This window comes from Seriola aureovittata, chromosome 13 (assembly GCF_021018895.1).
Source record: "Seriola aureovittata isolate HTS-2021-v1 ecotype China chromosome 13, ASM2101889v1, whole genome shotgun sequence".
Taxonomy (NCBI): domain Eukaryota; kingdom Metazoa; phylum Chordata; class Actinopteri; order Carangiformes; family Carangidae; genus Seriola; species Seriola aureovittata.
This window is the reverse complement of record NC_079376.1, coordinates 17,645,726-17,657,926: the sequence shown is the minus strand read 5'-3', so window position 1 is coordinate 17,657,926 and position 12,201 is coordinate 17,645,726. Positions and strand designations below refer to the sequence as shown.

At 42.7% G+C, this 12,201-nt stretch overlaps 1 protein-coding gene across 3 annotated transcripts in view; it reads left to right on the top strand.

Annotated features, from left to right (window-relative positions):
* Positions 1-12,201, top strand: part of col12a1a (collagen, type XII, alpha 1a) — a 55,490-nt gene that overhangs the window by 26,174 nt on the left and 17,115 nt on the right. For 2 of the 3 annotated variants that reach the window (XM_056392950.1, XM_056392952.1), the window contains exons 27-45: positions 499-628; positions 722-861; positions 1,119-1,251; positions 1,465-1,488; positions 2,280-2,419; positions 4,786-4,915; positions 5,126-5,265; positions 5,401-5,530; positions 7,467-7,609; positions 9,220-9,349; positions 9,483-9,625; positions 9,743-9,872; positions 10,489-10,608; positions 10,735-10,881; positions 11,011-11,127; positions 11,239-11,391; positions 11,513-11,587; positions 11,692-11,831; positions 11,975-12,098. In XM_056392950.1, the coding sequence (XP_056248925.1) occupies positions 499-628; positions 722-861; positions 1,119-1,251; positions 1,465-1,488; positions 2,280-2,419; positions 4,786-4,915; positions 5,126-5,265; positions 5,401-5,530; positions 7,467-7,609; positions 9,220-9,349; positions 9,483-9,625; positions 9,743-9,872; positions 10,489-10,608; positions 10,735-10,881; positions 11,011-11,127; positions 11,239-11,391; positions 11,513-11,587; positions 11,692-11,831; positions 11,975-12,098 (2,389 nt within the window). The remainder of the gene's footprint in view (positions 1-498; positions 629-721; positions 862-1,118; positions 1,252-1,464; positions 1,489-2,279; positions 2,420-4,785; positions 4,916-5,125; positions 5,266-5,400; positions 5,531-7,466; positions 7,610-9,219; positions 9,350-9,482; positions 9,626-9,742; positions 9,873-10,488; positions 10,609-10,734; positions 10,882-11,010; positions 11,128-11,238; positions 11,392-11,512; positions 11,588-11,691; positions 11,832-11,974; positions 12,099-12,201) is intronic. The other variant, XM_056392951.1, reaches the window with a different exon arrangement.

Genomic DNA, 12,201 nt, shown 5'->3' with positions numbered 1-12,201 from the left:
TGAGGTGTCTGTCTGTATTTACAACTCAAACGAAAATGGGAACAATCAGACAAACACACAGCAGCTGTTAATGGTATTGAGAATGAATCCCTTAAGTTCAATTTCTTGAGGTTCAGCTGTTGAAACTTAATGGAATCCAGAGCAGTAAAACCAGTGTGGTATTTCCTTTAAGTATTCCAGGTGTTTGGTCACATTTTGTAGCCTGTTGTTGTTTGTTAAGTGCCTTATTTGTTCCCATTTTCCTCTGGAAACAAGCACAGTTTTATATCTTCTGGTCAAATTTCCAACCAGTCTTATTAGGTGCATATTACCGCTGTCGCCAATGTTCATGGAAACACACGCTGAGAACGGAATTAAGGTTTCACAAGACTTGGCAAAACATGTCTGAAGAGGAAAACATCTGAAGTTCTTTTCAACTTTGAAATGGCAAAGCTCTATATATTTGCTTAATGAATTTCATATAATAATATTTAACAAGTGTGTTTGATTGCTCTACAGCTGGAGGTGGGAGGAAGTGTGACCACCAGACAACTGGACAACCTGATCTCACAGACTGAGTATGCTTTAGCTGTTACTCCAGTCTACGACGAGGGACCTGGACAGACAATGTCCGGAGAGGCAACCACTGGTAAGAATGAAAATTATTATTATGATGACAATGTGGATGTTGATTCTCACAGATGTAGAGATCACAACTAACTTCTTTGCCTCTACTCTATAGATGTGGTTCCTGCACCGAAGAACCTGCGATTCTCAGAAGTTACCCAGACCAGCTTCAGAGCCACCTGGGAGCATGGAGCCCCTGATGTCGCTCTGTACCGCATTGGCTGGACTAAGCAGGGAGATCCCAACTTCCAATATGTAAGAGAAAACCAGCTGTCCAAGATGTTTACATTTCTAATAAATCACGCAGATATTTCTTGATGAGTCTCACAGAAAGGTCTTTGGCGATGCTTTGGAGAAGACCTCCAGAGAAACATCTAAAAAACAGAAAGCTGCACTAATCCTATCGTAATAACTCTAATGTAGAACTTGTCTTCCTTGTCTTTAGTTTGTATTGGCTAAAAATTTTTGTCAAGCAAGCTTCCCTCATGCTGTGTTTGTGTTTTCCTCATTAGGCCATTCTGAACAGTGATGAGACAACCTATGTCCTGGAGAACTTGGAGCCAGACACGCCCTACGATGTGTCTGTCACCGCCATCTATCCAGATGAATCAGAGAGCGAGGATCTGCTGGGCACTGAGAGGACATGTAAGATACACATTCCAGCAGCTCTATGATGACAACTTAACAATCATGCCATGAAACACTGTTTTGTTCAGTTACTTGACAGAATATGTGTTGGCTCTTGACCAAAGGCTACACCCAGTGACTGACCTTTTGATTTTATCTTCTGGAAATATGCTGAGTGAAATGTTCAGTGAGGGGTATGCCCATTATACCTTTCTATTTCTGCCTCTATAGTGTCCAAGAATGATCGTAAACCAAGTAAGTATATATGTGGTAAAGCTAGAGGATGCTTTTTCTTTCAAGTGATGAAAGCATGTTTTGTTACTTCAACAAGTCATCAGCGCTGTTGTTCACTGGACAACCATCATTTCATCATCAAGCAAGGCCCTTAACCCATCCACCGCTCCAATGGTGCTACAGCTGACACGTGGTTTTTTATGTTTGTCTGTCCTCGTCTGTTTGTCCCATTGTCCATGCCATCCATCCCAAGGCTGTTCATGAGTATGTTCTTACTCAGTGAAATCAAATGGGTAAATTTAAACAATGCATGCCCTGCAAAACGGGGATTGATTTGAATCCCTGTTTTTGAAACCCATTCCATCATCCATCATCTGTCCATCCATCCATCCCTCTATTCATTGCATTCATCCATGCATTTATCAGTCCATCCATTGTCATCTTTCCATCAATCCATGGCTGTTCAAGAGAATCCATCCCTGCTTCAGAAAAGACACAATCCCAGAGGTGGATTGTCTTTTCTTCTTTAAAGCTGCAGTCCTTGACACAAATGAGTGGTAGACCTGCTTCTTTTACCATAAAGTAAAGAAAGGACATTATCTAGAAGTAAATTAACTTATATATTGATGACAAGTGAGTAAAACAGGACTAAGAATAGACATCTTAACATAGGCAGACCAAAATATCAAGGACTGTGTCTTTAAAAGATATTTTAAAGAAAATCCATGGGAAGAGTGCTCTTACTATATATGACGGATAAACATGTCAACATGGTGGTAATTGTGATATGTGTGTCTGCGTGCATTTTACAGCACCTAATGCACCTCCCACCAACCTGGTTGTGTTCAATGAAACCATCACTAGCCTGAACGCCAGGTGGAACCCACCTACAGGTCGCGTCCAGAACTACAGGATCACCTATGTCCCCACAGCTGGAGGCAGGAGCCAGACAGTAAGTGAGACCAACAGACACCTGTACACAGTGTGTTCATACTCTGAATAGTCCAGTGTAACATACTTTTACTTTTCATGTACTGTAGTTAATGTAATCTCATTGGTTTTGAGGCTACAGTTAGCAAATGAGCTAACTGGTGATCTTGAATGCACAATTATCACAAGTTAGAAGTTAAAGTTTATGATCTATAAAAGGAATTTAGGTTAGGCTACAGCTGGAGGAGGAGGGGTGAGTGTCAACAAATATCAATGAAAGACTAGTGTGCCTAACTTAATTTGGAAGGTCAACAAGGCTAATGTGGTAATGTTGATATATCTAGATTCCATTTAGTTATTAGCAGCTGCACTAAATACTTGCTACTTACTCCTCACTCTTAGTCCTTGTCTTTTAACTGGACTTATCAGTCTAGCATTACATGCCAGACAAACTGTGGTAACTCAATTAGTGAATTTGTTTCCTCCTCCGGAGCAGCTTTACCTCCAAGCAATATAAGTGTATAGCTAAACATCTGCCACTGGTATTGCATTATTTTAGTTTATTCTAAGTCAAATCTCTTAATCTGTTGTTTGGATATAGCAGCATTAATGTGGACAAAACCCTTCCTAGTTTTTTTCTCAATTTTTCCTGACACTGCAGACTGTCACCTGCTAGTCATGCATTTTTGGCGGCCTTACTTAATATGCACAAGTCTCTTTGGATTACAGCTGAATTTTTGGTTTCAATTTGCTGTCAGACATTTTTTCATTGCTCCCACAAGCAAGACTTGAAAGCAGGACAGAGGAGTGCTAAATGGTGCTTACGCATATGCTCATGCACAAGATTACAGACTGATAACCACACTAATAAGCTGTTAAACAACATCTTAAATCAACGTTGCATGTTCCAACCAACTTTACTGAAAATATTTCATCCCCACTGCGTGTCATTTATGAGCTGTTCGGAGTTGCTCAATGGAGATAAAATTTAAATGTCATAAAAAGTTCACATGACATATTTTGATGGCTGTTAATTTAATAGCTCTTAAGGGAGACACTGAACAGATACTTAACATTCATCTGCACTGCGCTGTGATGGTTCACATGTAGTTGCAGTGTGTGCTGTCTGATCAGTTGTGTGTGCTTGTGTACATGGAAAATGGAATGTGTTTTGCCCAGTCAGGTCAGTGCATGTGTAATGAGAGAGTACTGGGCCACGAGTGTCATATATTATACAGCAGATTGTATTTAACATGCTGCACAAAGCCTCTGTGCTCACAAACCTGGCAATTAGCTCACAGTTTTTTCAGCTATTTCAATAAAGCCCAGATAGCATCAAACATTTGTCATACCGGAGAAGGCATCTAAAGGTTTAAGCTAATTTTCTTTCCTTATAATTTACCCCGTCTGAAGTTTTGTACAAAACTCAGCTGGTGTTACAGAGGTCACTTGTTGACCGTTAGTTTCCCTTTAAACAAAAGGAGGAAAGTTTTCCACTTAAGTACTTGATGAAATGTAGTTGCGCTGATTGCCTGGGTGATATCACACTGAAAGGCTGATGGAAAACTGGAAGTGAACGAGCTAACGTTTGCCAAGTCGTCCTGGTTCACTGTCAGGATTTCAACACGGACAGCCAGCCCAGGGAATTTTGCATTATTTTGTCTGTTTTTGCACATGCCTGACACACATTTTGCACTTGTGTACAAGAAATGGCTGAGAAAGCTTGAGAGAGCTGTACAATGACCAAACCAATCCACATGCAAACACACTCTCAAAGCTCTGTTAGAGTTATATATCCCAATCCATATCTAAGCCAAAAGCAATGTAGTAAATTCATCACCAGTCATGACTGTTATGACAACACATCCGACTGTTTCAGCCATCAGCATAGAGATTTACCTTGGCCAGTGCGCTGTGCACTAACCATGTCCAAAAACACTCAAAACATTCCTCCTCTGATATGTTGACGGTCTAGTAGTTTTCAGGTAGAATTCTTTCCGTCAGGTTATTGAAATCAATTTAAGGAACCCATGGAGAGTTGTTAAACTCTTTATCCCTTCAAAAACAGATCAAATATCTTCTCCCTGAGCAGATACTAGAATTACAAATGGCAGTTTTGAGAGCTATAGCATGTATTGTGTAGTCTATTCATGAAGGAAATACAAAAGCTTTCTTGGAGAATGGATAGCCAAGTACACTTTTACCAAGTAAAGTAGTAAACCATTGTTTGAGCAGCTAAATTCTTTATGTCTATATGCAATATGATCACCTAGGATTCACATACATTTGACAGCATCAGCGACTGATTTAAGAGTGATACTAATAAATGTTTTTCTTTTTAAACAAGACATAAGCCAATGAAGCTAACATTTATTCTTCACCAACTAGACCCAGGTAGGAGGGAAGAAGAATACTGTCCTGCTTCCCAAGCTGACCCCTGACACTGAGTACTCCATCAGCGTGGTGGCTGTCTATGCCCAAGGAGTCAGCCGAGATCTTAATGGCGTTGGAAAGACCAGTAAGTTGTCTTCCACTTAGGACGCTCCCCAAGTGACAATTGATTATAACAATTTCTATAATAAATGTCTACACTTTTTACATTCCTAGTGTTGGATCATTTATCCATTTGTCCATTTTAGTATCAGAGCTAATAGACAAAACTGTAATAATGTTGCTATTATGGTATGTGTACAGCATTAAGTGTATCATATCTTTATCTTTATCCCAGGGCCTTTGGGTGGTGTAAGGAACCTGCGGGTTACTGACCCCACCACCAGCTCCCTGAATGTCCTGTGGGAGGCTGCTGAGGGCAACGTGCGCCAGTACAGGATCTTCTATGTTCCTGAGGCTGGAGGAGAAGAAGAGATGGTAAACAGGAGAACAGCTGTACACCATAGATAGACTATTTGATTAACCAGAAAGTGAATGCTGGGTAAAATGCTCGGCCATACCTCCTCTGGCCATAGCACAAACTGATGTATGCCTTGTTGTACTTCTATCTAGGTTCAGGTCTCAGGCAGCACCTACAACACTGTGCTGAAGAACCTGCAGTCTGACACTGTCTACACTGTAACTGTAGTTCCCATCTACTCCGCTGGAGAGGGACAACGCATGTCTGAGAATGGCAAAACATGTAAGCACTGCATGCATATAGTCAGTGGTGTAGGTAACAAGCTGCAATGGTGGTCCGTCCAGGAAAGTTTAGATGCAGTGGTGACAGACAGATTTCAGGGTTTAGGATAGTTCATGCAGACCGGGAAGATGACCTCTGAGAATAACATACTGCATGACAGCAGTGGGATATTTTTTTTTTTTCTCCCTAAGTCAGGAATCCATTCATGTCTGTCCAGAATGAACTTACTGGCCTTATTCGCTGGCTTGCTGTTGCTGTATGTCAGAAACCTTCAATAAAGCAGCCAGTCATATCTGATTTATTTCAAAAAATCATCCAAGGCCGTTTAAATTCAGTAAGCCAAGTTAAAGTGATCAAATGCCATTAATGCACACTCAATCCACACCTTACATGTAAAATGTAACATAGAACATAACATAAAATGACAGTATTAAGCTCAGTCAGCTAAGTTTGAACTTTTTCGAAGAACAGCATTTTTCCATTTTCTCCCTCAGTTTCAAACCACCAACCTCTGTTGGGCATGAGTCAGCATTTTGCGGGGTGATTGCGTAGGAAGGAATTCCTCCGGGTTGGCAGCATTATAATGGTGTCTCCTCTCTCTTTACCGTAATATTGTCCATTTATAGGTTGGAATGGATGGTAGTGGTCAGGATAATGGTGGGGCTGAGGAATGGGGGGATATATTGAGTAATTGGCTCTCCTTTGGGAAAAAGAAACGGAAGGGGGGTTGGAAATGAATAGCGAGCATTATATGTTTTATGGCTCTCAACTCACTTGGCTAAGGTCATGCTCCATGCCTGCTACTGTTACCCCCATTTTCCCTTCTGTAGCAATGGTACCTCATGTTTAGTGGCTTTTTTCGTGGTCATGTTAACCAAACTTCTATACAGTATGTACAGCGTATCAGATCATACTGCTACTACTAATCTACTACTAGTCTTGTAACTTTGTAGAATATACTGCTTCAATTTATTCTCATGTCATTCACTTTAAGGAGGGATCTGCTCTCGCCACTTGAGCTAACATTGCTAGTCGCTGACTGTTAATTTTGCCATCAAATTCAAAGCAGCTTCCTGGGCCACAGGCTTTAGTCTGTGAAACTTTAAAAGTACGGAAGCTTGCTCACTGTGCTTTGCCCGCTATGTTTTTTTCCCCTGCATTTATGGGGTTATAATGGGGAGCTGCACAAAGTCTCTAAACATCTGCTTTGGTTCTTTAGAGGACAAGCTTCACACAGGGCTCCACATATGCCTTGTATATCCTTTTCATTAACCTTTAGGGCACTGACAGGAAGTGTCCTGTTGATAGCGGTATTGTTGGATAATGTCTTTAACTCGTCCCTTTTGGGTAATGGAGCGTATTGTTCCCATTTTATTGAAACAGTCTCATGTAGTCATTGGGCCATTCTGGCTGTCTGAAAAACTAGTCTAGACCATGTTTTGTGAACTGAGACAAAGAATGGCAAGAGTTTCACAAAGATGACATGTAGACACTTGTAAAAATCTGCTAAGAAGCTTCATAAGGTAAAACCTAACAATACTAAAACACAAGAAGAGGGGAGAAAGGGCATCGTATAGCTGTATTATGAGCTATGTTCTTGTGTAATTGTTGGTTTTTAACCTCTTATTAAATGACCTCTGTCCATTCTCCACTTACGAGTACATGACCTAAACAATCTCTCTGTTTTTGTCTCCTCTGTCTTATTTCATCCTTTCCCTCCATCTGTCAACCCACTCTGTACAAACCACTTACGTTGCCAACCTTTAACCTCACCCTGTCACCACTCTTTCCTTCTCTGTCCAACCTTCCTCTCATCAACCTCCTCTTACCACTTTGCAACCTCTTTTTGCTTTACCTCACCCTGACCCTCACCCTCACCTTTTACGTCCTTATCTTTGCCTGTACCTCTAACCACCCAACATTCCTGGCTCGGCAGTGGAGCGTAGCCCCGTCAGGAACATCCAGGTTTTCAACCCCTCTACCAACAGTCTGAACGTTCGTTGGGAGGCTGCCACAGGTCCAGTCCAGCAGTACCGGGTGGTCTATGCACCTCTGACGGGCGCCAGGCCCTCTGAGTCGGTGAGTATGCATCCACTGTGTGGTAAGAAATGCAGTTTTGCATATATGCATATAAAGAAAACACATGTACAGTAGGTGTGCAGTGGTACCCATAACTAAAACTACCATTTTATTCACTTGCAAGCAAACATCTTATTGCTAATTCCCTACATTATACACACACAAACACTGAAGGGTCCTTTAAGAAAGAGGGGACTTAGGGAACATCTGAGAGGAGGCATATTTTACCCAAGCAGCAACTGATTTTTACCAGCATTTACAGTACACCATGTGTCATTAAGAATGAGAGAGCCTCATCCTGTAGCTATTAAAAGCAAGACATTAGTCTGCTCACCAAATGGTGCATGTGTGCAGCTACTGCCAGTTGATTTTTTTTCTTTAACAAACTGTTAAAGTTTTAAACCAAGACATGTTCATTAAAGCCGCAATTCTCTAATTGCAACTCCGGTATGTGGCATCTGGCACCAGCGTGCCCACATCTTCACGTGCAAAGGAGTTCAGGGTTAAAGAACCCACAAACAACTTTTGAAGTGTTAACTTAACTTCGCACCATTAGCTTTCCTCAACATCTGCCAGAAAGACTGCACCATTAAGAGCTGTTTCTACACTGGGAGCCTAATAACATGGTCTTTGAAGAGTGAGGCATATTCTCGTTTATTGATAGAGAGGTGCACTCTGCCTTTATCCCTATTTGTTAGCACATTTATGGCAGGCTCAAGCCTTTTCCATGGCCGGAGCCAGTGATGTGCGTCAGTGGCAATGTGGCCTTTCTCAGCCAGCACCATCAAATTTAACACCAGCTGGAGATTTGTAGCATGAATTACCAGCTTCACCGGTGTCACCTGTGACATTATTCTTATTCTGACTCTCAGTCACCTCAGTAAGTTTTTGACCAGGAGAGATGGGAGCAGACTGCAGGTGTTGCAATTGAAAGGGAACTAAGGTAGACAGCAAGGCGTTGTTTCATGTACATCAAAACATAGTAAAGAGATTTTCCCACCGAGCTGCTGCTCTAGCGCTCGCACATGGTGCAATCCTTCACACACAACCCCCTTCAACCCACAGGCTCTCCCTTTCTGTCGAAACATCCAACACAAGTATTCGTCCCTCCCCCAGAGGTTATCAGCCAGGCCAGAGCCCTCTGACCTTACTCTTAACTCTCAGACACAGAGGCTGAAGAGGAGGTGGCACTTATGTAATCAGCTGTCTTCACTGTCAGGCTGGGTTAAACAACGGTGCCGGCTGTCAAACACTTGACCCGACCCCCCTCTACTGCCTCCACCACCACACCTCCAAACATCAAAGGAATATTTGGCTCCTCTTTTCACTTGGTGCTGACAGCAAGAGGCTGTTGAGTAAAAGGGAGATGTTAGAGGGAGTGTACAACACAAGCAGCTGTCAGACGAGAGGGGAAAGGTCTTTGTTTGAAAGTGTGTTTGCTGGGGGACCTGCGTCATGTCTGTGAACCCCTACACACTGCATAGGTTTTTTTTTTTTTTTTTTAAGAAAATAAACACATTTATTCACATTATATTTGTCTGATTTTACTGAGCTGAGCACAGTTTTAGTGCGGTCAGTGTTGATCCCTGACATGTTTGGTGTCTCTGCAGGTTTTGGTACCAGGGACCACCACCACAGCCTTGCTGCAGCAGCTGCTCCCAGACACTCAATACAACGTTGGAGTGGTTGCCCTGTACAGCGATGGTGAAGGACCCACTATCAGTGATGCTGGAAAGACATGTAAGAACCTGGACTAGTACATCCTTGAGTGTGAAAAACAATCAAAGGACTCCATATATCATGCTCCTTAGAATATAAATGCAGATCTTTTATAGACATTTCAGTAAATTTTTTTATTTTTTTCCACGCTCAGTGCCCCGTAGTGGCCCAAGGAACATGCGCGTGTACGACCCCACCACCACCACTCTCTCTGTGAGCTGGGAACATGCTGAAGGTCCTGTCATGCAATACCGCATTACCTACGCCCAAACCACAGGAGATCCCATCGAAGAATATGTAAGCATGTGTACAGCTCCACATTTAAAGTTTAATTCCCTCTCAATTTTTCACCACAGCCCTAATATGCTCTTGATTTTTTTCTCTTATAAATGTGGTATGTCTTTTCTCTTGTAGACTACAGTACCCGGAAACAGAAACAATGTGATCCTGCAGAACCTGGATCCAGACACGCCTTATAATATCAAAGTGACCGCGATCTATGCCGACGGGTCAGGAGGACAGCTGGAGGGAGATGGACGCACAGGTACAAACTGTTCCATCCTCACTACCACACCAGTGCGCATCGCTGTGCTGCACCCAATGTGTACCTTTTTAAGTGGTGCAGAGACCTTGGACAGACATGGATATTATACTCTACTGCACACACACATGCACTCACCAGAGTGCAGAAAATCTGAATAGACGGATCCATTGATTAGGATCCTGAATTATTGTAGCAAAAGGGGAATAAGTGAAATTCTTGACTTTTCCTGAAAGCCAAAAGCACCAAGAGCCTTTGCCAGAGAATTATGAACTGGCTGTACTCCAGTCAGGGAGAACTCATACTTTCAGAGTTGGCCAGCGTCTTGCCCAATTGTGCCTTTCAAACAAAAGAAATCCTATTAAATATCGTAATACCACTCTGCTCCCTGAGGCAGCTTCTTTTTTTTTTTTCATAATTGTTCTGATGTGGTTGAATTTATCATGCCCTTGATTGCACATTGAGATAGTCTACTCATAATTAAAAAGCCATAATAAGCTATAATATAGTAATTACCCTGCTGACAGCTCACTAACAAGGAGCAAACTGAAATTCAAAGGATCTGAATCCCATTGCAATGAACTGAAGCCTTTGTTTACTGTGCTCTCGTTTCCCGCAGTGGGTATGCTTGGCCCCAGGAATCTCCGTGTTTCTGATGAATGGTACACCCGCTTCAGGGTGGCCTGGGACCCCGCCCCCTCCAGGGTTAATGGATACAAGCTTATCTACACACCTGAGGGTATGGACAATGTTTTTATACGTGGATAAAGTACATACTTAAGGACAAGAATAGTTTGCAAGCTGTAAGTACACAGCATGCTGCATCGCTTACAGGCACTTTTGTAAAATGTATGTCTCCTTTCAGGCTCTGATGAGCCCTTGGAGGTGTTTGTTGGAGACGTGACTTCCTATCAACTGCATAACCTGAAACCTGGAACCACCTATGACCTGAAGGTGCTGGCACAGTACAACACCGGCTTCAGTGAACCTTTGATTGGACAAGGCACCACATGTAAGCTGATGAGGGCATACAATTAAATACATGATTCCACCGTTGAGTGGTAGATGTTACAAGCTCTGCGTGTTTAACTGGGCACAGGAAAAATATGCACTAATGGAACCCTTCCTTGCTTCCCTTTAGTGTACCTGAATGTGACAGACCTGACCACCTACAATGTCGGCTATGACAACTTCTGTGTCCGATGGGCGCCTCACAGAGCGGCTACCTCCTACAGGGTCAAAGTCAATCCTTTTGACAGTAAGTGTTTCACTCAGTTGCAACGCAGCGTATCGTTGAATTCGACTCTGAATGTGTCCTGCAAGATGAATTCATCTGATCTGGACTTTCTGTCTTTCCTCTCCTCTCTAGCTTCCAAGAGAGGAGCTCAGGAGATCACCGTCAGAGGCTCAGAGAGCAGCTACTGCTTTGACGGCTTGACCCCCGACACTCTCTACAATACCACCGTCTACACCCAAACCCCCAACCTGGAGGGACCTGGAGTGAGCGTCAAGGAGAGGACATGTAAGATAGCATTTTTCTATGTCAGTGAAATGTTGATGTATGAAAGGAGGATGAAGCTAGTGGAATAGTGTGGTTTGTCTCTTTTTCAATTTCGTGCATTTGTCTCTGTTTTGTCTCACAGTGGTCAAACCCACAGAGGTGCCAACCGAGCCTCCCACCCCCCCTGCTCCAGCAACAGTCCCCCCTGCACTGGATGGTGAGTCGAACTTTACATCTGTGTGCTTTAAAATAAATTTGAGAAATTCTTATAGTTTAGCTGAGATTATTCTTCATATTAACACCACTGTACCTGCGCCACAGTGTGCAAAGGTGCTAAGGCTGACCTGGTCTTCCTCATTGATGGTTCCTGGAGTATTGGAGACGAGAGCTTCAACAAGGTCATCCAGTTTGTCACCAGCATGACTGGAGCCTTCGATGTCATCAGCCCCAGCGGCATGCAGGTCAGTATAAATCTTGGTGGTTTGTTTTCAGTGATGCTTGTCTCTCTACAGATTTGGACCAAAAGAATTGACTGTAGAGGTGTTTTTCAGTGTAAGTGATTGTCCTATTCTTATCTTTTTTTTGTTTTGTTCTTTTTAAACAGGTCTCCTTTGTGCAGTACAGTGATGACGCCAAGACCGAGTTCAAACTGAACACCTACCATGACAAGGGCATAGTGCTGTCAGCTTTGCAGACTGTCCGCTACAGAGGCGGAAACACCAAGACAGGTACATCAAAAATGTTCATCCTCAACCTCAGGCTCAACAACATTTCTATCTTGATTGGTGTTAAACAAACCGGAGTCCGTTATTAGAAATGAGTTGTTGGTAA